This window comes from Orbicella faveolata, unplaced genomic scaffold (genome assembly GCF_042242905.1).
Source record: "Orbicella faveolata isolate gen_17 unplaced genomic scaffold, um_ofav_v1 contig_46, whole genome shotgun sequence".
NCBI lineage: Eukaryota > Metazoa > Cnidaria > Anthozoa > Scleractinia > Merulinidae > Orbicella > Orbicella faveolata.
Genome location: NW_028301576.1, coordinates 19,990,503 through 20,013,167, shown reverse-complemented (window position 1 = coordinate 20,013,167; position 22,665 = coordinate 19,990,503). Strand labels below are relative to the sequence as shown.

The 22,665-nt window shown below is 39.0% G+C and overlaps 1 protein-coding gene and 1 pseudogene across 3 annotated transcripts; both read left to right on the top strand.

Annotated features, from left to right (window-relative positions):
- The first annotated feature begins 4 nt into the window (after positions 1–4).
- Positions 5–9,143, top strand: LOC110046539 (guanylate-binding protein 7-like). Of its 2 annotated transcripts, none has more exons than XM_020752233.2 (11): positions 5–153; positions 1,068–1,236; positions 1,825–1,982; positions 2,789–2,961; positions 3,619–3,808; positions 4,183–4,450; positions 5,084–5,379; positions 6,175–6,429; positions 7,456–7,578; positions 7,888–7,935; positions 8,387–9,143. In XM_020752233.2, exons 2-11 carry the CDS (start codon positions 1,089–1,091, stop codon positions 8,690–8,692), a joined length of 1,965 nt encoding a protein of 654 aa, XP_020607892.1. In that variant the 5' UTR covers positions 5–153; positions 1,068–1,088; the 3' UTR covers positions 8,693–9,143. The 2 variants fall into 2 exon arrangements, with proteins under 2 accessions (XP_020607892.1, XP_020607893.1); XM_020752234.2 differs by lacking the exon at positions 5–153 and adding an exon at positions 324–399.
- On the top strand, positions 8,725–21,823 carry LOC110046542 (uncharacterized; annotated as a pseudogene). Its single transcript, XR_016203431.1, has 9 exons — positions 8,725–8,784; positions 10,734–10,863; positions 11,779–11,931; positions 14,074–14,282; positions 14,452–14,471; positions 14,707–14,993; positions 15,555–15,806; positions 19,980–20,027; positions 21,221–21,823. The product of XR_016203431.1 is annotated as an uncharacterized LOC110046542 (transcript).
- The last annotated feature ends 842 nt before the right edge of the window (positions 21,824–22,665 follow it).

The following is a 22,665-nucleotide window of genomic DNA, read 5'->3' as shown; positions in this document are numbered from 1 at the left end:
ATAACTTCTGCTTTCGATTTCAGTACGATAAATGATTTATTTATTCATGCAAACGGGAAATAAACAATTTCTCAAAAGTCAGCGGTAGCCGGAAGAGTTTCATTTTCGTAAGAGCTGTTCGTTGGTGCGTCCATTTTCATTTCGTATAAAAAGGTAAGAATTGCTTTGATTAGTTGTTTGCTTTCGAAACTTGGATCGCTGAGGCTATAAACCTTGCACCTAAATATCAGTCGTGCTAAATTGCTTTCACTCTTAAGTCTTTGCTACAATTACAGCAAGGTCTATATAAAGAATACCTAATACAAATGGGCACAGAGTGCGTTTGGACCTCGCTGGAAAACACATGTTTATAACTATGCATTCTTTCCTGTTGAAACGCTACGGGCAATTACATACAAGGTACAGTCGCTAGAAAAGCGATTATTGCACATTTCGTCCTGCAGTTTTTATTCCCAACAACATTTAAAACTGGAGTACTGAAAGAATACAACTTGACGTCTGACGATTTCTCCTTTTAGAAGTGTAGAGAATTAAACTCCACTCCACAAAGCAGGTTACCAAGGTTTCGTTCTATAAGAGCACGATAAATTTGGCTCAACGAAGTAATAGATTTTATTATTCGTTGTGAACGAGATGGCATTGAAAGCGGAAGTAAGGGTCACTTAATTCTGTGAAAGAAACATTTTCGCTTCAGTGTTTGCTTTCTCTGGGAAGTAAGTCAAATACAAATTACCGAAGAAACTAAAATTGTATTCTTATTTTCAATAAAAAAAAAGTATTTAAAAAAGCTTTAAACTTGAGTAAACGAGTGTTGTTTTGAAATATTTCGCCTGATTGCGCGTGACACGCGTGACAGTTCTTTGATTAAATCGCCGCAAGTGGATCGAATGCTGATATTTTAATTTTATGCCTAATCTTTACAAGTCTAGAACACCTCGTATCCTGTGCCACCCGGTCGATTCTTGATTTGTTAGGTTCTATGATGTTCCATCTTCATAAATCTAGAGGCTAGAGAGTGAACTGTTCAGAAAATTTTAACTATTTTGCCTTTCTCGATTTTATTTTAGTGAATTAATTTAGGTATAAGAATGTCGGAAAACTGTGCTGTTCCCCTGTGTCTCCCAAACAACTGTAAATGGGATGAACAGACTGGGGAATACACGCGAGATGAAGAACAAGACAGGACCAGCCTCTGTGTTATTGATGCTGCTCTGGAGCGATTGCGGAATGTAAAAGGTAGCTGCGTATTTAAATGTCTCAGTACATGACTGGGCAGGATAAACATCTAAATTCTAATGTAGAGAATAAGGCAGATAAATGGTGCTGACTTATGATGAGCTGGAGATAAAGACGTTCCCAAGAAAACAGAGAATTTATTAACTGCATCATGCAAGGTTTTTAGCTCCCGACCGGTTAGTCGTCAAACCTAATTTAAACAGAAACATCAATTTGGATATTAAATTATACATGCAAGTTCCTCCAAAACTGCAAAAAAGACACAACTTGAGAAGAATCAATTCAATAATTCGCTTTGTTTTTTTCTTGCTTCGTAGCTTGCAGTTGTAATTCCAGAATAAAACCTAGGCCTAAGTGAATCGATGTATTGCATTCCATTGAGTTACTACTTAAGAAAACAACGTACTGACATCATGAAAAGCGCTTGGAGGAAAACGGTCATTGATGTTCCCTTTGGCATTTAATAGACTTGTAGTATTCAAGATCAAGAACAAAGTACCGTGTATGTAAGCTCCGAAACGTTTTGCAGCTATTGAGACAGAATATTGCCAAGATTACACATATTTTCTTATTGATTTTTTTTTTCAGGTCCTGTTTGTGTGGTGTCCATTGCCGGCCCGTGTAGGAAGGGCAAATCCTATATCTTAAGTAAAGTTTTTGACCAGGGTGAGGTTTTCCCTCTTGGTCATGAACTGGACCCTGAAACCATGGGGATCTGGATGTGGATTGTGCCTGAAAAATTCCAGGTATACTGACATTTTTCCATGAATTAAGGTAAAAAATAATTCAACAGTTTAGCAACCACCTCCTTTGTTTGTGTCGTTGATAATCTTCACCTCCGTAACTTCCTTTGGAGGCTACGGTACTTGAGACGGTTGGCCCGAGTTGGCCTGGGGCTAATTAGGGAATTGTACTAAGGGAAAAGGCGAAACGTTAAACAACTAAATCTTTATTCTGTAGTATTTGGCGCTAGATGTCATTACACCTAGCTTTTCCCTATAAAATATGGCCTGGCTGGGGAGCCTCTACTGACGGAGCCTATAAACATGTACTCTATAGCAGATCGATATAAATTGTTGTAATTCTTAGCAGAGAGCCCCCCTCTACCTGAATGAAGCAAAGAGATGCCCTATCCTATCGCGCTGTACGTACTTGCACTGTTAGAGGTAGTTTACTAAGTTACGGAGGTAAGCTGCGGACAGCGTTCCCCCCGCCACCGATTTATGGCCCATGCGAGCGCGAATTGAAGCGCGCGGCCGTAAACCACAGGGGCGAATGTCGGTCCGTAACGTAACTTACCATACGGACCTCGAACTCAACTAGCAAGAGGTCTTTCGGTGCGCAAGGATTTAGATAACACGCAAACTTTAATTCTTTGTTTGCCACGTGGCATGAAAGTTAAGAACACCTGGCTGTAAATCAAGTCAGAGACATTTTAGCAGCAAAAACAGCTTTAAATTTTAGGGGGCGGTACAGTAGAGTATGGCCCGCTAAATCGACCTATCACAGCGTCCATAGTAACTGAGAGAGTAAAACATTTTATTTATCGCAGGACGCCAATGGATTGGAAGTCACAGTGGTGTTGTTGGACTCGGAGGGAATCGATGCTGTGTCAGGAGAAGGCACGGATGATCACTGTATATTTACACTGACTATTTTACTGGCGTCAATGCTGATTTACAACTCAGCTGGGGTACCAACCAGGACTGACCTCGATGGACTGGAGTATCCTTAATTTAATTAAAAGTGATTTTTGAAAGTCTATCATTTATGGCTGTCAATGTCTTGAACACTGTGCAAAAAAAGTCATTTAAAAGTAAGTTATAACGCCCGTTGAAATTTTTTATAGTCGTTATTTTTAGTCCCAGCGAGAGGTTTAGACTCTGAGGCACTCAAATATCTTTTATGAAAACAAATAAAAAATCTGGACTTCGGAACTTCCTTAGCCTTGCATAAAATAGAGACTCAGAGAAAGCTTAGTGAAAAATTCGAGGCTGTGACGCAGATAACTGCTAAAACATAAAACTGCGAAAAACAGACCTATGGTATTTTAAGAACCATTTGCCCACCCTCATTTTCTATCGTTGTGTTTTTACAGTACTCTGAATGTTGTCTCCTCGTCCTTAAGATGTCTCACTAGACTTGCTGCAAGTCGACCTTCGCTTAATCCTTCGCTTAATCATCGCTTAAATACCATTGAAAAAGACTGTTAGAAAGTGCAACGCCTCACATTTATTAGCAAATATTTTTTGTGAAATTTAAATTCAATTTTAATCGAGGATTAAACGTTTCTAGTGAATATCCCATTTGCAGCATTCCTGAGGTTTTGATACCAGACATACTTCACTTCATAAGAGATTTCCTGCCTTAACATGAAACAAGCTACATATTAAAGCTGTCGCAGCGAATTCAAATTCACTCAGGCAGCCAGGCAGGAGATGCAGCCAAAGGTTCCACTGATGACGTAAAAATCTTTCACAAAACGTTTCCCTTCTTCATGTGGTTGCTAAGAGATGTTGTGCTTGCTCTTCCGAAAGGCTGTCATGACATCAAGGATTATTTCCTAACAAAAGTAAGATATATAGAATGCTCAAAATTATTTATTTTTTTATTTTTTTATTTTTTGCAAAATGTGTCATACACTTTGCATTATAAATTTTCTCGGCTGACAACTTGTCCAGCTGTTGTACTTTCGGCTCTCAGGTGTTGCGGCAGTTTTATCCCTAAAATCAAGGCTACGTGCAATTTGAAGGCAGTTGCATCCATGACATAAACCCACACTTACAACATAAAATTGCTACTCAAGGCCCAAGGAAGATAGATATAAACCGGTCAAAAAGTTGCCAATAGATAAAAAAAAATCGGAAAACAACCGTTCGGTACACGATGCACTGTCTTTTAAGATGCTGCAGGACGATAATTTGCTATTTTATACATTTGTCTCAGGTATTCAAAGCCTCATCGTCTGGGACCAAAGTCGATAAGGCCGAAGAAGTTGCCGAGAGCATTTTGAGTTACTTTCCTGGGTTTGATGCCTTTAAGTTGCCACCTCCATCTTCTGACCCAGATGTTGTGTTAAACCTCAATAGAGATGAAGTTCAGGATGACATAAACAAGTCGTTTCTACGTGGAGTCGATGAGTTTAAGTTGCGTCTTTGGTCTAAACTGACTCCCAAGCACTGTCTCAACGAGGGAGAGTTTGTAACTGGTGAAGGTATGCCAATAAGTGAAACTGTCAGTCAGTCAGTTACTCAGTCAATCAGAGCTAGTCAGTCAGGCTGTCAGTTAGTCGACCAGTCAGTCTGTCAGTCTGTCAGTCTCTTAGTCTCTCAGTCAGTCAGTCAGTCTGTCAGTCAGTCAGTCAGTCAGTCAGCGAGTCAATCAGTCAGTCAGACAGTCAGTTAGTCAGTCAGTCATTGAATCAGCCAGTCAGTCAGTCTGTTAGTCAACCCTTCCGTCAGTCAGTTAGTCAGTTAGTCTATTAGTCAACCCTTCAGTTAGTCAGTCAGTCAGTTAGTCAGTCTGTCAGTCAGTCAGTCAGTCAGTCAGTCTGTCGGTCTGTCTGTCTCTGTCTGTCAGTCAGTCAGTCAGTCTGTCTGTCAGTCAGTCAGTCAGTCAGTCAGTCTGTCAGTCAGTCAGTCTGTCAGTCGGTCATTCATTTAGTCAGTCATTCAGTGAGTCAGTCGGCGAGCCAGTCAGTCAGTCAGTCAGTCAGTCAGTCAGAAAGTCAGTTAGTCAGTCAGTCAGTGAATCAGCCAGTCAGTCAGTGAATCAGCCAGTCAGCCAGTCAGTCAGTCTGTCAGTCTTCTTACGAAATTTTTTCCTTTTCATTTTCCTTCCAAATTAGCTCTTGCCACAATGGTAACCAGTTACGTCGCAGCTTTAAATACACCTGGGACAGTGCCTAACGTACAAAAGGCCTGGGACGTCTTTGTTTCCACTAAATGTACCCAGGTTAAAGCGGCTGCTACAGAATCATATGACAAGACAATGGAGTCAGAAATGGCGGGCAAGTTACCTTGCGAAAGGGACGTTATTCGACAGTCTCAGGCGATAGCGCTGGATAGGGCACTGAAGCTGTTTGAAGAGGAGACGTTCGGGATTTCAACTGCAAATATTGAGAGTTACCTCAGTGAGTTAACGGTAAGAAAATCGTCAATTTACTTTCTTTATATTCGTTTTATTTTTTCAAAATCAATTTAACAAATAGATTTCATGTTGCCGTGGGTCTACTCGGTTATAGATCACAGCTGACGTCAAGACGTGGTAAGAACAGAAAAAGGAGCACACGAGGCGATGGCCGAGTGTGTCACTGATATTCTTACCACATTTTGACGTCATCTGTGTTGTATCACTGAACAGACGCACGGCCACATGGATGAAGCAAACTCATTGGTTGCTATGCGTAGCTATAAATTGTGATTGGTTCAGGGATTAGTATCATGGATAACGCGAGGACTTCATTTTCCGTAGTTTTTAAAACGGGTCATTACTCACTGCCAAGGATTAGTTTCGACGTAATGTATCAAACACTCGAGACAGTGTTTCATCGGGATATCCAAACACTGAGAAGAGAGTTGACAAAACGACGCGCAGCGGAGTATTTTTGACGAGATTCGAGGTGTTTGGATATCCGATGAAACACTGTCTCGAGTGTTTGATATATCTTCTCAATCGAATTCAAACAAAAACTAAGGAGAAAACGGAGAAATAAAATCGTCAAAATCTATGCTAATTAAGACCGGGTATATAAACCTCCTTCACGGTTGTGATTTTCTTTGATTTAACTTGATGAATTGTTGATGAGTTTGAGAAATACAATTCAACGCTCCGATGCATGTGGGTGATGGATGCATGGATGTATCCAGAATTAATGGAATGAAGCAGTCGCTAAAATTGTGCCATTATTGATAACTGCTGTTGAAACCACAAACACAGGCCTACATGGAAAATGGTTTGAACAGCTGGCAAGACAGGAACACACAGCTGACCAAGGAAAGTTGTCATCAGTTGTTGGGTGGCCTGAAGCATCGCCATCTTGATCCAGTTTTGGCACAGCTCAGAGGAAAGGAGGGGTCCAAAGTTTCGTTCGCGGAAATCATGGCTTGCTACAGTTCCATTGAGCTGGGATTTAAGGAGGAGGCTAAGGGTGCTGAAGATGTCTGTGCACAAGTGTTTCTTGATTTCCACCCTGTAAGTGATTCATGACACCTTACAAGCGCCAGAAGAGACACACTCCTAGCTAGTTCCATGCGGGTCCTCTTTCCGGGTAGCCTGATTCTTAGACGGTCCAGATCGCTCGCAGCCACGCACTTAAAGGAGAAGGAGTGCGTGGCTGCGAGCGGCCTTGACCGTCTGAAAAACAGGCTACGATCCGGGACGAATTGAGACTTTGGCAATGTGGTTTTCCAGGAGGAAAGAAAACCAGAGTACCTTGACAGAAAGCCTCGGAGTAATGCGAGAACCAAAAACACATTCAGCGTACATCAGGCTCCTGGCCAAATTGGCGGGAGGGAAACTCTCTCACCAGTACGCCATGGGCTTTCGATAAACGCTAGGGTGGTTGAATTGTGTTCTTGGGCAAGACACTTTTCGCAGGTCTTCTCTTCAAAAGGAATATAAATGCCCAATGTTGAGTTGATGCGTGACAAGAAAAAAAAATCGCTGTAATGTACTAGTATCCCGTAGATCCAGGGCTAGAAAAATATTCCAGTTATGTGATGTTACGGCGTGGGGAACTCAAAAATGATGGCACCGATGAGTCACCTGGCTTTACCTATCGTTTCGATTGAATAGGGTGGTAAACATTCCTTTCCTAACCTAGCCTGTTCCAGGAGTTTGGCTGGTTGGGGAACCAAGCGAGCGGCGCTCCCCATCTAATCGAACGCCTAAAACAGGCTGTTCCTTTGGGTGAAATTGTGCATGCATGATTCTCGAATGTCACATCAATTACATTGTGAAAGGGATGAGAAGAACACCGGATCGAATACCTTAAAAAAACATGATTTTAAAAGAAAACATCACGACCCGCCATATGATAGTTCTTTCATGTTGACGTATAGACACATGTCCTGTGCCTCATGTTTTTCCATGTCTCGGACTGCTGTTAACGGAATTACCAGTAACAACAGCTCGTTTTAGTTAGGAGAATTATATGATAATGAAAATGCACATGCGAGGAGTATAATCTTATTTCTCTGTCCGTCCTACGAATTGTAGGAACTACAGGCTGAAATGGAGAAGCACATGGAACATTTGCAGCAACTTAAAGACTTTGATGAAAACTTGGCATACGAAAAGGAAGCTAGGGCACAAGAGATGGAACAGAGAAAAAGAGTTGAGGTATTTTAATTAAATGCTTTTTCAGTGTGTCCAACATTGTACTTTGTCCTAGCCCGTACTTTTCGAGGCTTTTATTTTCACTGAAACATTCAATGTGCCCGTTGTGCAAAACTGCATTTGATCGGGAGGCAAATTTAGTGTCGCAGCCATTTTTTATTTTTCGGTTTGGCTTTTGTCTGTATCGAGTCTTTTTAGAAGTGGAGATTAATCAGTCAGGACTAATTTTGAAGTGAATGTTTAGGGTAGATACGAACTACCCTCATAATTAAAGGTAAATTAAATTGAATACTTTGCCTCTGCCGTTCACAGGAGGAGAAAGCTCGTTTGGAAGAGGAGCGTCTAATGAAGGAGAGAGAGGTTGGAACCCTGTTTATGTTTCTTCCACTTTAACTTTAAAGAACACCATTTATTATGTGGCTAGCTCCGTAAGTGGGCGAGATGAATCAAATCCTGCACTGTAATTGGCTACCCGAGCGGGCAAGATCCGCTCGGGACTACCCGCTGTGTCCCGCGAGAAACCAAGCTTATTTGGTTAAGATGGCTGGATATTGCCTCGTTCTTTTTTTGCAATTTATGGACCTCGACTCCGTCTCGGTCCATACGCACGCAAAAAAAGAACTTGGCCAATATTCAGCCATCTTGATCTCACACTTGGTCAATAACCCATATATACATGATTATGCCAGATACAGCGTATACCTAGATTAACTAATTTCTCAGAATGATATGTTTGTCGATTTGTGATCTGAAAAAGACAAATTAAAACGCACTAAAGATTTCTGAACGAATTATTTCCTTTTCGTGTCAGTTGGAACTTTTAAAAGCGAAGCAAGAAGAAGAGAAGCGACGCCTTGAGGAACAGATGAGATCCGCCATGGAAGCTCAGAGAGAGCAAATGCAGAACATGATGAGAGCAAATATGGACGAGCTGCAAAGGGAGAGACAAGATGTCTCCAATCAGAACAGATCAATGAGGGATGCCATGGAGAGTATGCAGCGATCACTGAATGAAAGAAATGGCCAGATAGCAGAGCTGCAAAGGCAAGTCCAAGATATTGCAAACAGACCTCCGCCACCCCCACCGCCCAAGAAAAAGAGATGTGTAGTTATGTGAGCAACAAGCTAAGATTGGCATCGGAGTTCATCATGGACAACAAAGATGTTGTAAACGTAGAAGAGCTAGCTGACATCACAGAAAATATAAAAGTAGCTCGAACGATTTAGAACAAGAGGTTCAGAGTTGTATATTTGACCGACAATTAGCGTTTTTAAAAAATGATATCGTAGTATTTACCCCAGTCTTAGTCCTATAGATGTCACTGTAATACATTAATTAAGCTCTGCATTTGATCATTGAAAGAATTCCTAAAAAAAAAGAGAATCCAGATGTGTAATCCAGGTATGTAACTGATCTTTACATGTCTCTCCCACTGTAAGAGAGAAACTCAAATTGCCAGATTACAGATACGATCAGCCATAATTTGATTAATAAACCCGAGGTTCAGACAAGCTTAAGTCACCAATTTTAACATAATAAAATTCTTGTATGTTGTCCAGTTTATAGTTATCGCATCCCCAGTTTTATTGTTTTCGAATTCGCGTACTGTACTGGCATTTGCCTACTTCTTTCACTGGGAAAATGCAATTTGGAATTTGGCTCACTTGGACCGGGAATCGAACCAGAAACCAAAACAAAGGGAATAGGACTGAGATCTGGGCAAAATGTGTAGGCTGGCAAACGAAATTTGTACCAATTTGTACTGGGAGGTGGGATTTTTATCCCCCCCCCCCCCCCCCTTCAGGACCCTACTTGCAAGCAATCATTTAAAGTTTTAATCCGTTAAGTATTCCAACCATTACTTTTGGATATGGTCGCCACCATCACTACTTTCATCGCCTTATTGGCAAGCTACGTGACACCAAAACACCTTCACCGATTTTTATTGGATTAATTTCCGTGGGGTCAATTTTTGCGAGAATATCGAGTATAAGAACACGTTCAAAGTTAAAAGAAATGATTGTACCAGGTTATTTCGGCCAAAACCAAGGTTATCACTCTGGCCAATCACAAAAGAGACAGACAATACAGTGAACCAATCAAAACTCGTAGGAAATAAATGTAGATGGTAGGAAGCTCGGGTGAGTTCGGTTTTACTTCTGATTGGATGAAAAAGTGGCGCGAGAATCGTGTTGCGTAGTAATGCAAAACCCATTACTTTTCGACCATCAAGCGAAAACTGCATTATGAAGTTATCACTGATTGAACTATTTCTCATCGTAATAAGATTTTGAGAATTTTTTCAGACGCAGTAAAGTAAGCTCATTCGAGCACAGTGAATCTGTTGGTTGCGCCCAATATACCCATCTGGCGGTAGCCTCTCGTAGCTCTTCTTTCTCTACTTTGAAACCTTGGCATTTAGTGTTGGTGTTACCCATTGATTCGCCGTTTATTTTTTTTTACTCCACAACTTAGACAAACACTGCAAAATCGAGGGTGTGTCCAATTTCTACAAAATATTACAGAAGGGTACATTATCCATTTTTCAACTTGAGCCTTTCCATCGAACACACTTAACCATTATGTCAATTAACGCAACTTTCTCATTTTATTTTTGTTAGAGGTACACTGGTCAATTTAGAGATGTCTAAAAATCGTGCCGTGCCTCTTTGCCTGCCAAAGAACTATAATTAGTAGAATTCTACTTGTATACTAATGCAAATGCTGTAATCAGAATGGCCGAGCCATTGCACACTATCAGCCATTAGCGTGCAGTGGCTTGGTGTGGTCGACAAAATTGTAACGTTTCCTCGTTTCTCTGACGTTTTGAAAGAACATTCAGAAACAAATGAATAAACAAAATTCCCGAGAAGACTTAAAGGAGGGCATTAGCGGTTTCTTGAACTAAAAAAACTCGAAAGTTTTGAAAGAAACTGATAAGCGCGCGTACACCACTGCAAATGTTAAAATGACAATTAATTCAGTCCGCACGAATTGTCTAAAGCGTGAAGTTTAATACTCAGACCAGAAATAATTGAAAACGTTTTTCGAAGGAAATTTCCGTTCGAATCCTACTAAACAATTAGATTATTCGCTCTCGATTTCTATGAGGCGACAGTTGATTCGGCCTTCGGCCTCATCAACTATCACCTCATAGAAATCTCGCGCTCATAACCTAATTGTTAAATGGGACGAGAAGAATGGTGTCTACAGCAAAGATGAAGACTAAAGCAGGACCAGCCTCTGTGTCATCGACACTGCTTTACGAAAACTGCGACAGATCAAAGGTAATTAGCCGGATTAACTAACATTTAATCTCTCGTTAATTAAGGTGATTTCTTTGTAAAAGAACCCGCCATAGATTTCCGGTGAAACTTGGTATGCTGTTGTTACAGGACAAGGAGATATTAAAAACGTAGTAAAAAGAGGGGGTCACCGTGCTTGTTGTCACACGACAAAGCTGACAAATACGGTTATTTAGGCGACTTTTGGTAATCTCCGTGCGTAACAAAATAAGCTCGATTATTTTTCATTGCAGCGTGGTATATCACTCAGAGTTTGACTTTCTTTAATTGTTTATTTATCTACGTCCCAGAAAAAATGTCTTCAAATACCCTGCATTTTTTTATCCTTTAAAGGAAACATAATTTGGACATGCGCTGTTGGGCCCGTTATGTCTTCTCTGTAGTATTTATTTCACTTGCCAAAAAAGTAGCCATAGATTTCTGCAAACTATTTTCTCAGTTACTGAGGATATTGTTCTCACTGAAGTTATGAAATAAAAAGTGGGGGTCACCGTGCTCGTTTAAGAGAAAAGGAGCATTTATTTCGCTATCGAGCTTAATTTTAGGGAAATTTCTTACGTTTTGTACGCGCACGCGCTCATATGCGCGCGCTAATGACGCAAAAATCGTGCGCAGTAGGGATGCGCAATGAAATACTAGGGAATCACCTTAAGGGAACGGATATACCTCGCCTTTAATAAATTTCACTGAAAGAAAAGAAAAAAATGGAAGTAAATTACTTGGGCAATCACATGTGATGAGAGAAGTTTCATTAACCTCAAGTCATACGACAACAAATGGGGGCCTGTCAGTAAATAACAAACTGGTAGCAGTTAAAACTAGTTCGAGTGACTGCTCTAGTTTCGAATCGGATCAATCCCTCAATATATATATACTCTATGTATGCTGTATTACGAGGTCCTGTTTGTGTGGATTCTATCGCTGGTCCTTGTAGAAAAGTCTTATATCTTGATCAAGGCCTTTGACCAAGGAAAAGTGTCTCCTCTTGGGCACGAATTGGAGCCTGAGACCATGGGAATCTGGATGTGGATCGTTCCAGAAAAACGGAAGGTATTAGTATTATTATTACAGTCAAACCTGTATGTAACGGTAACCCTTGGGAAATGGCCAGGTGACCGTTTTATACAAGGTGACCGCTGCACACAGGTTTCCTTTAAACTCCCCTGGAAGTCAATAAATAGCATTTTTATGGGCAAATAATTATTCAATTTACGTTTTATTGACAACTTGATAACTAGTAACAGCAACAAAATAAACATTTCTCCTGGGTGTTACAGTCGTCCCAAGAGAAACTGAAGACAATGCTCATTCAAAATTTTGGGGGGTAAACAAGGTGTATTATGGGGGATGTGGAAATGGCGAATGAGAGAGCCGTAACAGAGCCTGAGAGAGCCGCGAAGTAGCCTGCGAGCAGGCTCACGTTGGAGCACAAGTGCACGTGGCGTAGCCGCGAGCTCGAAATCGAGCGGTGAAGCCGCGAGACGAGCAGCCTGCGAAAAGGCTACCGGTGAGCCCGAACGAAGCGAGGGAGTCTGTAGACATTCTATTGATGCCGCCGTTCTATGATACCAGCTCCTGGTATCATGATATGATTGGTTAAATCGCTGATTGTTGACATCTTTGAGATGAATATTTGACAGATCTTTGTAAAATTACACGACTCCAACGGTTCGTTTGTATTTTTGTGTGTGAAGTAGAAGCCTTCACAATAAGACCACTAATGGTAGGCTTTGTATTCATTAAATTTGGCTTATCATTTAAGAAAAAAATGATTATACATCTAACAGCTTGTTTTTTCTGTGTGTGAATTAAGTAGAAGTTTTGCCCTTTTATGAGCTGTTTTTAATTAATAATAAAATAAAATTATTAAACGTAAAATGAAAGCCTTCCTCTTAAATCAATTTTTAATGTCATAAATTTTATATGTAAATAGTTTTTCAATAATTGTTTATCGATAATCTTTGAGTATTTTTTAAATTATCTTTATCATTATCATTGTCTCTGAAGAGCCCCCATGGGGAGTTGACAATAAAATTTGTATTGTATTGTAAGATAATTAATAATAAAATAATTAATAATAAAAGTAATATTCACTCAGGATAATAATATTCAGTCACTCATTCTGACAAAGAAAGTTTTCGTCTAACATGTAGAACCTACTGCTCCAATGAAACCCTGTTCCTTCTAAGTGCCCCAAAAAGACAATTCGGATCAATTTTAGGGTTAGGGTAAGTTTTTAGCATGACTGAATTCAATGAATTGATGAAGGCGAATGAATATCAATAGCAATAGAGCTTGCAATATACCCAGACTCCCTCTCCCCACCACCTATGTCAAGAGACACGTGGTCTCTTACCTAGCCTCCACCTCCGTTAGGAGATCAATGGTCTCTTAAGTAGCCCCCACCTCCCTCAGGAGACCCATGACCTCTTATCTAGCCCTCCCTCCAAAAAGTGGGTCCCTAGCATGTAACATAGTTTTGACTACTTCCCTAAAAGATAATAAAATTGTGGATTCAGGAAGTCTAAAAGGTGACCGCGTCCGTTATATACAGGTGACCGCTCTATGCAGGTCAACTTAACAGTAAATATAAGGGACGATTTTTAGGAAGTTGTTCAGTGACCGTTATAGACAGGTGAACCGCGTTAGACAGGGCCGTTATATACAGGTTTGACTGTATTATTATTATTATTATTATTATTATTATTATTTTTCATTTCAATAATCCTCAATAGCAAAAGACTTTATGGGGGAAGATAAGTGTATTCTTTAGGTCTAAGCTTGACAACAATCTCTCCAGATAACGGCCAAACATAGGCACCTAAGATTTAGTAACTAGATGTTATCGTGTCTTTTTTGGTTAGATCGTGCGTTTGGAGGGATAGGGGATAATATCACAGGTGTCTACTTTCAAGAGACGCTACTAATAACATATAAAGACCAGTTATAGTAAGGGTGTCCTCGCTTTCAAGAACAACCTCTCCAACTGCAATAAATGAGAAGGAGAAAAAAACAACATTGTCCTTAACATGTTTATCTTCATAGTCTTGGTCATCATCATCATCATCATCATCATCATCATCAACGACAACAACGACAGCAACAACAATTAAAAAGAAACCCAAAAGCACAAGGAATAAACCTACAACATAAGAATTTATCATAGTGAAATCCCCCTTGTTATTACTGTAGGACGCCAGTGGACAGGAATTCACCGTGGTTTTATTGGTCTCTGAGGGAATGGTCGCTGTGACAAGTGAAGGTTCTGACGATCACTGTATATTTACACTGACTATTCTACTGGCTTCAGTGTTCATTTATACCTCTGTAGGAGTGCCGACCACGACTGACCTAGCTGGACTGCAGTATCTTTTAGTGTTATTAACAAAATATTTAATTTAGTAAAATAAACCTGCGTTCAGCGGACACCTCCAGACCTGTTAAGCTGACGGCAGCACCAATATCAAGCCATTTTATTGCATAAAACCTGCAATAAGCGGACACTTCAAGGGCTTTCTATACTTCTAAAACGAAAGCTCATGCAGGTTAGACTCCTTTAACATTGTTGAGCGATATCGTTTCAAAGCTAAGTAGATTATTCCAGATTGATGCATTGACTGATTGAACATTGTGCTATGAGCAGCCTTTGATCTTACACCTTGTTACACTCAGTTACAAAAGGGTTAATAATTAAATATTATTGCCCAATATGTTAGAACCTGCTTAGAGCGGACACCCTGTGTTAAGCGGACACTAGTAAGGGTCCCAAGTGTGTCCGCTTAATACAGGTTTCACTGTAGTGTTATATTTTTATCTTCTGAACAGGACTCCCCGAACTGGTCACCAGTTACGTTATTCAACTAAACAATCCTGAGACACAGTTGTATATGTCAAGAACGCCTGGGATGTTTTTGTCTTTGCAAAATGTAGCGGATGAAAGCAGCCGCTGTAGAAGCTTCTGATTAAACAATAGAGTTACAGCTTGATGGCAAAATCCCATGAATTCGCCAACCTCATCTGAATTCGCTTGATGTCACACTGAAGCTGTTTAAGGAGGAGAGGAGACGTTTGGCATATCTGTAGCAAATGCACAACATTATCTTAAAATAAAGGTGATCGAATAAAAACTTAAATAAAAAAAAAAAATACTCATCTTCATAGAAGGTGAATTGTCATTTTAGCTGCTACGGTGCCTGGAATGATTATACTTAATAAAGCTATCTGTTTATCTAAATGAGTGGAATTCTAGGCTTATACGTTTCAAAAGGAACTGCAGGAAGCAAACCTTGAATTTCAGTTAAGATCCAATACAGCAAAAACAATTCACTTTCTATGAAGATGGGTATTTTGTTTTCATTTGTTTAATGGTTTGTTTGTTAACTTATTTTTTTCTTAACCCATATCTTTCTAGACACTTTTTGAGCCTTATAAGCCCTCGACACACAAAAAAGCACTGAACACTTCGTTCTTACATTTCTGGCGAGAGTGTAAAATACCATGTCCTTTTGGCATTTGGAGTTGATTTATTTTTAAATCAATGGGAAACTGAAGCGTTGAACACCATATCAGGAAGTTATAGGAGGTGCGAATATATCATGTGATTATTTATCGGTGGTGAATATAGTAGATAATGCAAAATTTAATATAGTCGTTATATGAGTTTTATCCACCAGGATTACATGGAAAGCAGCTTAAATCAGTGGAAGGAACAGAACTGCAGCGTGACACGGGAATGCTGTATTGCTAATTGGATTGAAAAAGCAACACCGCGACCAAGCACTGACTCGATTGAGAGGACCAGATGGGTGTAAGGTTTCGTCTTTGGAAGTTAAAGAATACTGCTACTCTGCCATTTAGAATGATTTCAAGGCTGGAGCAAAGGTGCTGGGGATATTTGTTCTGAGATGTTTTTTGAGTTTCACGGGGTAAGGAAAAGAGCGAATCTTGCTCAAGTACATCTTTACAATTAACTATATTGAAACATTTTATGAAATATATAGGTGCACGAGGCTATTTGACTGCGAGAATTATGTACTTGGTAAAAGCTTAATTTTCATTTTTGGAAAAAGTTCTTTATAAACGAATGGCGCTAAATAGTTAGAACAATAATATGTACTTATTGATTGTGGGAGGGCCGGACGGGAAATATTTGTCTCGACGTACTGACCGAGCGCAGCGAGGTCCGTACGTCCGGCCCGAACTAACTCAGTCAATAAGCATTTTATTATATGACCACTCAGTCTTGAAAATTTTGAAAATTCAGTTTGAACCTTAATAGGACATGGTTACATAACATTAGATGGCCGCGCGCGGAACTAAAATAAAAGATTATACAATAAAAACTTGTCATTTTTTTTTTCTTTTTTGAGTTTAATCATTCTTTCTCTCAGCCTCATTATGTACAATCTAGTGATAATCTACTTAACATTCATCTACTTACAATAAACTATACAGTGAACAATCTATAATTACTAGCTTTAAATTCTACCATTAATGGCCGCTATTCCTTTCTACAATACAAAGAGCACTCATGTAACATTATATTTACATTAATTTCTTATACTTAAATAATCACTGATCTGAATACAAGAAGAAAACATTGCTTTGTATAACCTGACGTTACTTTATAGCCAATGATTGGGAATTACTTTAATTATAATGAAAATTAATTGTGAAACTAACAAGAAAGTAGAGGGGACATCTTTTGTTTCTCATGTTATTTATGCTTCCGTGATATGTTCGATTGTGTGTTTAAGTGATATTTTGTTTACAAAAATCAGTAAGTAAGATTGAACTAGTACGCAATTTGTTAGTGTAGATGTAGTATTTCATTAAAAGTAGCGTGTGGTTAACTTTTTTCGTTAACTTTCTTCCAAATGGTTCAGAAGTAATACCGAACAGTTTCTCTTCCATGGACGGATTGAAGTGAGTTCTGTTTGTCACATTCAACCAACTGATGACCTCTTGTGAAAAGTTTTTTTACAAAAACACAGTGGCTAAAAGTATGGTCAATGGAGTCCTTTTCGCCACAATATATACAGTCATCATTTGATTGGATATCCTAACAAAAAAGTTCTCTCTTTGTAACCACAATTCGGTGCATAAATTTAAATTGAAATTCTTTGAGTTTGGGTTCTTTGCGTAGAGTTTTGACGGAGGCAAAACGTTTTTTCCACATGCCTTCTTTTGTTAGAAAGTAGTTGTTCCATTTTTGGGGACCCTTATGTTCTGTTGTGTGTGTCTCGGTGTTAAATAATTTGTAAAAATCACTAGTTCGAATTTTAATCAGGTCTATATATTGGTGTAGATTCAGCAAGCTGAAAATTAAAGGTATTATCAAGGAAAAGTTCTTTTTTAATTGGAGCCTCATTCTTGCTATAGTTAACAGATGTTTCGGGATGGCACTAATGACCTGAGAATATTGAAGATATTTCTTATTTCTTCACGTCTAACAAGCAACGGTTTCGAATAACTTCACTAAACGGCGTCAGACTGGCTTTAAAATCGGCACAAGAGACAAGTACGTGACACACTTGAGGTAGGAAAACTTTATTCAAATTAGATAGTTATTTACACATTTTTTTTTTTACGATCGGTGATTTTCCCATACAATTCTCTATATACACAAGATGTCGCACACACCACGTATTTTGAGCTTGGGAAGCCTGTTGCCGTACGCGGTTTTCCGGTCCTGTCACTTTGACGCATACGGCCCTCATACGAGACTTTTTCTCTTATGGTTTTCCGAGGAAATTGCGCGCGGGGCTGTACATATCATATGATAAGTAATGGTAAAAGCAGTGAGTTCACATGGCCACAACACTAGACATGGCTACTTACCTAGATTGCCTAAACCTAAAACGGAATGCGGAAAGAGAGTGTCCTACTTCCGTTTTACAAATGACTGGATGTCCCTCCCAGTATCTTTAAGAAAGCCAATGCCATGCACAATTTTTAAGAAAAACCTTACAAGGTTCTTAATGGATAAACATTTTTAGAACATATTTTTGGATGTACGACATATTGTTAATAGATAATTATTTGTAATTAGTTTTTTAGGACAGTAGGTAGTTTTGGTAGTTTTGGTAGTTTTAATTATTGTATATTTTTATTTTAGATCTGTGATATTTGTATTTCTTATTTTAGATTTTCACACTTTTTATTTTTATGGAGGACCTCCCTGAAAACCACGTATTACGTGACGGGCGCTTCCTCTTTAAAAATTGTTTTTATTATTATTATTATTATTATTATTATTATTATTATTATTATTATTATTATTATTTGCGTAGGTAATCACGTGATTTCAAGTGCACATTGGAATAAATAAGAACGAGTAAAATTTTCACAGACAAACAAAATTTGTACTATGTAGGCTTTGAAAAATTTACAAGTGCTTATTTATTCCAAATTGTGCCAAAAAAATCATGTGATTACTTGCTAGTAATACACTTGAAAAAATCGACTTTTTCAACGGTGGCGTCACCCTTGTTCTTCCAAATATCTTCGAAAATTTCCGAAAGTGTTCGCAAACCATCTGATGATTTTGGAAAATTTCGGAAGTAATCAGGTGACCTTGGCGACAATGTTCGGGTTATCTTCGGGTATCTTTAGAAATCGTCGAGAGTTTTCAACTAATCTTCGTCAATCTTTTGAATTGTTGGAATTTTTTGAAACCTTCGGTTGATCTTCGAAAATTTTGTGAAGGCTTGTAATGATCTTCGTTTTTCTTCGGAAGATTTTGGTGACCTTCGGCCATTTCCAAAATACGTTGGATGGCCGTCTGTAGTCTTCTGGTGTCTTCGTTTTAACTTCAGAAATCTTCGATATTTATCTGCACTATTCTTTCATTTTATTTCCCTTTTGTTGCAGTACGTTTCCTAAAAACAGCATTTCTCTAAGCCAATCAGAACGCAGTAATTTTTCAAGCATGGTATTAGTGTAGGTAATCGTATAAATACGCGAAAAGTTAGAAATTAACTTTCATTGTTTAAAAACGTTAAAAATTAATTTATGTTAGAAATTATTTAAGAATTGTAGCCTAATATAGCTTTCCAGGCACAAGTCAAGACGCCAAAAACGTCTTGAATTGAGATCTTGATATTTTTTACGTCTAACGGCTAAATTCTTGGCCCGTTTTATGGCCAAAGGTCGGCCCACACGAGGGGACTAGTTCCTATGACTAGTCCATGCAACAAGTCCCCTGAGGAGTTTACACGAAGGGACTGGTCGCAGGGACTTGTCCCACGAGCAGTTCACAAGAAGCGTTTTGAGGAACAAGTCGCAGGGACCTGTCCCAAAAATTCAAACCAGTTTGAATTCGTGGGGCTAGTCGAAGGGACCAAAGTTCAATCCCTGCGACTAGATTTTGTGGCAAAAATGGCCAGTTCACACGATGGGACTTGTCCCCGCGACTTGATGCAGGGACTAGTTCCCTGAAGAGTTTACATGAGGGGACTGGTCGCAGGGATTTGTCCCACGAACAGTTCAAACGAAGCGTTTTGACGAACAAGTCCCAGGGACTTGTCCCAAAAATTCAAACCAGTTTGAATTCGTGGGACTAGTCTCAGGGACCAAATTTTAATCCATGAGACTAGATTTTGTGGCAAAAATGGTTAGTTCACACGATGGGACTTGTCTCCGCGACCTGTTGCAGGGACTAGTTGCAGGGACTCGTGCCTTCGTGTGCGCCGACCTTAACGGTTAACCCCATTGAGACACTCTAATTAAACTGATGCGTTGAGGACATCGTTGATATATTAGTGTAAGAATGACAACTACCTGCATACCGGTATTTCCTTTTTACTTTGGAATGTTTACAATAAAAGGCAAAACCGCAAACATGCACGCGTTAAGGACAACACATTAATAAAAGAAAATAAAGCCGAAAACAAAGCCCGACGACAAATTACACTTCGTATTTGCAATAGAGAGAAACTGTAAGTATTTTAACCAAAAAGCTACATTTTGCTTCTTCTTAGTTACTGGTCGTCAAGTTGGCGGAAGAGCCTGAAAAGAGCAAATTTTCAATGAGATCATTGTAATTTCATTTTTCTATTTTTTAGCAACCACGGTTAATTGTTTTTTTTTTTTCGTAGGAGGCAAGAGCTCGCCTGGAAGAGCAACGTGCTACAAGAGAAAATGAGGTCAGTTGTTCTTATTGCCAGAAAAAACTGAGTAATCAAGTCACACAATAACAACAACAACAATAATAATAATAACAATCATATATTTAAACATGATTTTGTTTACAGCAACGGGTTTGCTTGTGGGGTCGTGTGTCTAGCTAAAGGTTTAGAGAACATACTATGTACAGTAATAATAATAATAATTAAACAGTGTAAAATTGGTTTACCTAACGATAAACTCCCAGTAAGAGGATCCACGGGATACGATGTCTCGACGTGAATTTGTAAATATAAGTGTAAAGACGCGACGAAGAGACCAACCCTTGACTGTTCTGAACGAGTTTAATCAACGACGTTTCGACCGTTCGGCCTTCCTCAGGTTAGAGGCTATAATAATTATATTTAATAATAATAATTATATTTAATAATAATAATTATATTTAATAATAATAATTGTATATGTAATCATTCACATTGATGAAACTTAAGATCCAGTACGTTCCTGCTTCTTGCTTTTATGTAATGTGTTTAACTTGCCGCCCCTCCCCCACTACTTTCGTCGGGGGCATAGGTCCATATGGAAGCCTCTCAATCCCTCTCTGTCTTGTCACTGTCTCTCCAAACGGTTGCCAGTTGAAGCCTGCCTCTCTCATCACTCCATCCATTGACTGCCGCCAGCCGCTGTTCCTTCAGTGGCCTCCCTCTCTTCCGCTCTCCCGTGTGGGTTCCATCTCAAGGCCGAATGTTGTGTTATAAGTGTTCGTTTATTCTCACGGTCCTAACCACAGAAATACTTACATAAACTTTATTTAAACACGATAGAAACATCAGTTACAAGATTGAGATAAAAAAAAAAAAGATTTACATGTTTGCCGTGTGGAAGTACGAGGAGAACACTAGGCGATTGATCTCATTTTTAATGGTTTTTCTCAGGAAATGGCTCCTCTTAGGTACCAGAGACAAAAACCTCGAGTAAATATAGTAATATTACGACATTTACATTTTAACTAGCGCTTTACAGGAAGTAATAAAACGTACAACTCATTGGATCCTCTAACAAATAGACAGACCTGATTGAAACATGGCGCCAAAGTGAAATAGATATTAAATCAAGATTACACATTGAACGTGGGACTGAGATGTTCAGAATAATATATTTTAAAGTGGGTTTTACTTTTATATTGGATTTAAACTGTTTTGTTTTTCTTCAGATGATATTGTTGAGGACGAAGAACGAGGAAGAGAGGAACCTTCTCGAGAAACGACTTGAGGCCGATATAGAGGCCCCAAAAATGCAAATGACGAACATGATGAAAGCAAACATACAAGCAGCTAGAAAGGAGAACGAAGCTGATGTAGACCAAAAAAAAACTTTGAAGAATTGCACTGCAGAAATTCAAAGTTCTTTAGACAAATTAAGCAGGGTAATAGAATGTCTGACGAAAGGCATATAAAGCATAATTATCATTTGTAAGAACAATTGAGCTGCCAATTGAACTTCTCAAGCTGTCACCGAAACATAGAATGGAACGCTCTCCTAAAATAGTTCAATGCCCACTGGAATGAGGTGAAATCATAACAATGGAAATCGTGACAGCGCAAACATTAATTATCAACTGTGCTGATTAATATCGTGGCCCAAAATACAATTATAACTAGTTATTTAAGATATTCTAACATGATTATCAAAATAATCACAAAACGTCGACACTTAAAACTAACACATTGTGAATAGTTAATGGGTAAAAGTAAGAAGCACTCAGTTTCAAGATCAGACGTCAAGTGATAATAAATCTAACATAGATGTCTTTCTACGTTGGATGTTGCTGCGTCCATTGTAAAAGGAGTTCAGTGCTAAGTCTTTTTTTTCCTGTATAGGGGAAATGTCACATATTACCTAGGACCAAGTTCATTTTCCAATAACTTTTAAATTACTGATCAGTCTCTTTTTGCAAAGCGGATAGTTTAACAACAACAGCAGCAACAACAACAACAACAACAACAACAACAACAACATCATCATCATCAACAACGACAACAACAACAACAACAACTGCTAAATGACTTTAATTTTGCCTGATGGTCGATCTGTATAATTTGCGCTGTAGGCGTCGATGATTTTAGCGCTACATTAACCGATTAGCGAGATTGCTAAGCCACTTGTAACATTATCCTGGGCATAAGTAACCAACGAATTCTTTTAAGCTTAAGTGTGTCGCGTCCCTTGCAGTTGTGTGAAGGACTATGGATGACGCCTGTACTATGATAAATTAAGTACCAAATCGTATGCACTACAGCTCAAATCATTTACGTGGATACTGTAACCTTGAACAGCCTCCGAGTTATGAAAAATTCAGTGGACCTGAGGTATATATCGATTTGATTAAGTGTTTCGCTGTTGTGTGAGAAAAAGTTATCGAGCTGCAAAGTTTCAACCTCCGTTTCCTAGTGTTCCGCATGAATTTTACACACCAAAAATTTGGCATCGTTTGTAAAATTATAAATCTCCCCCGCTATTGGGAGTGCCTACACTACTTCTCACGCTCTTGTTCAGAAGCAACACAAGAAAATAATATTATTTTATACCATTTAGTGATAAATGTATGTTCTTGTAGATTTTGAACTGTTCATGGAAGCCTAAGGATGGGGGGGGGGG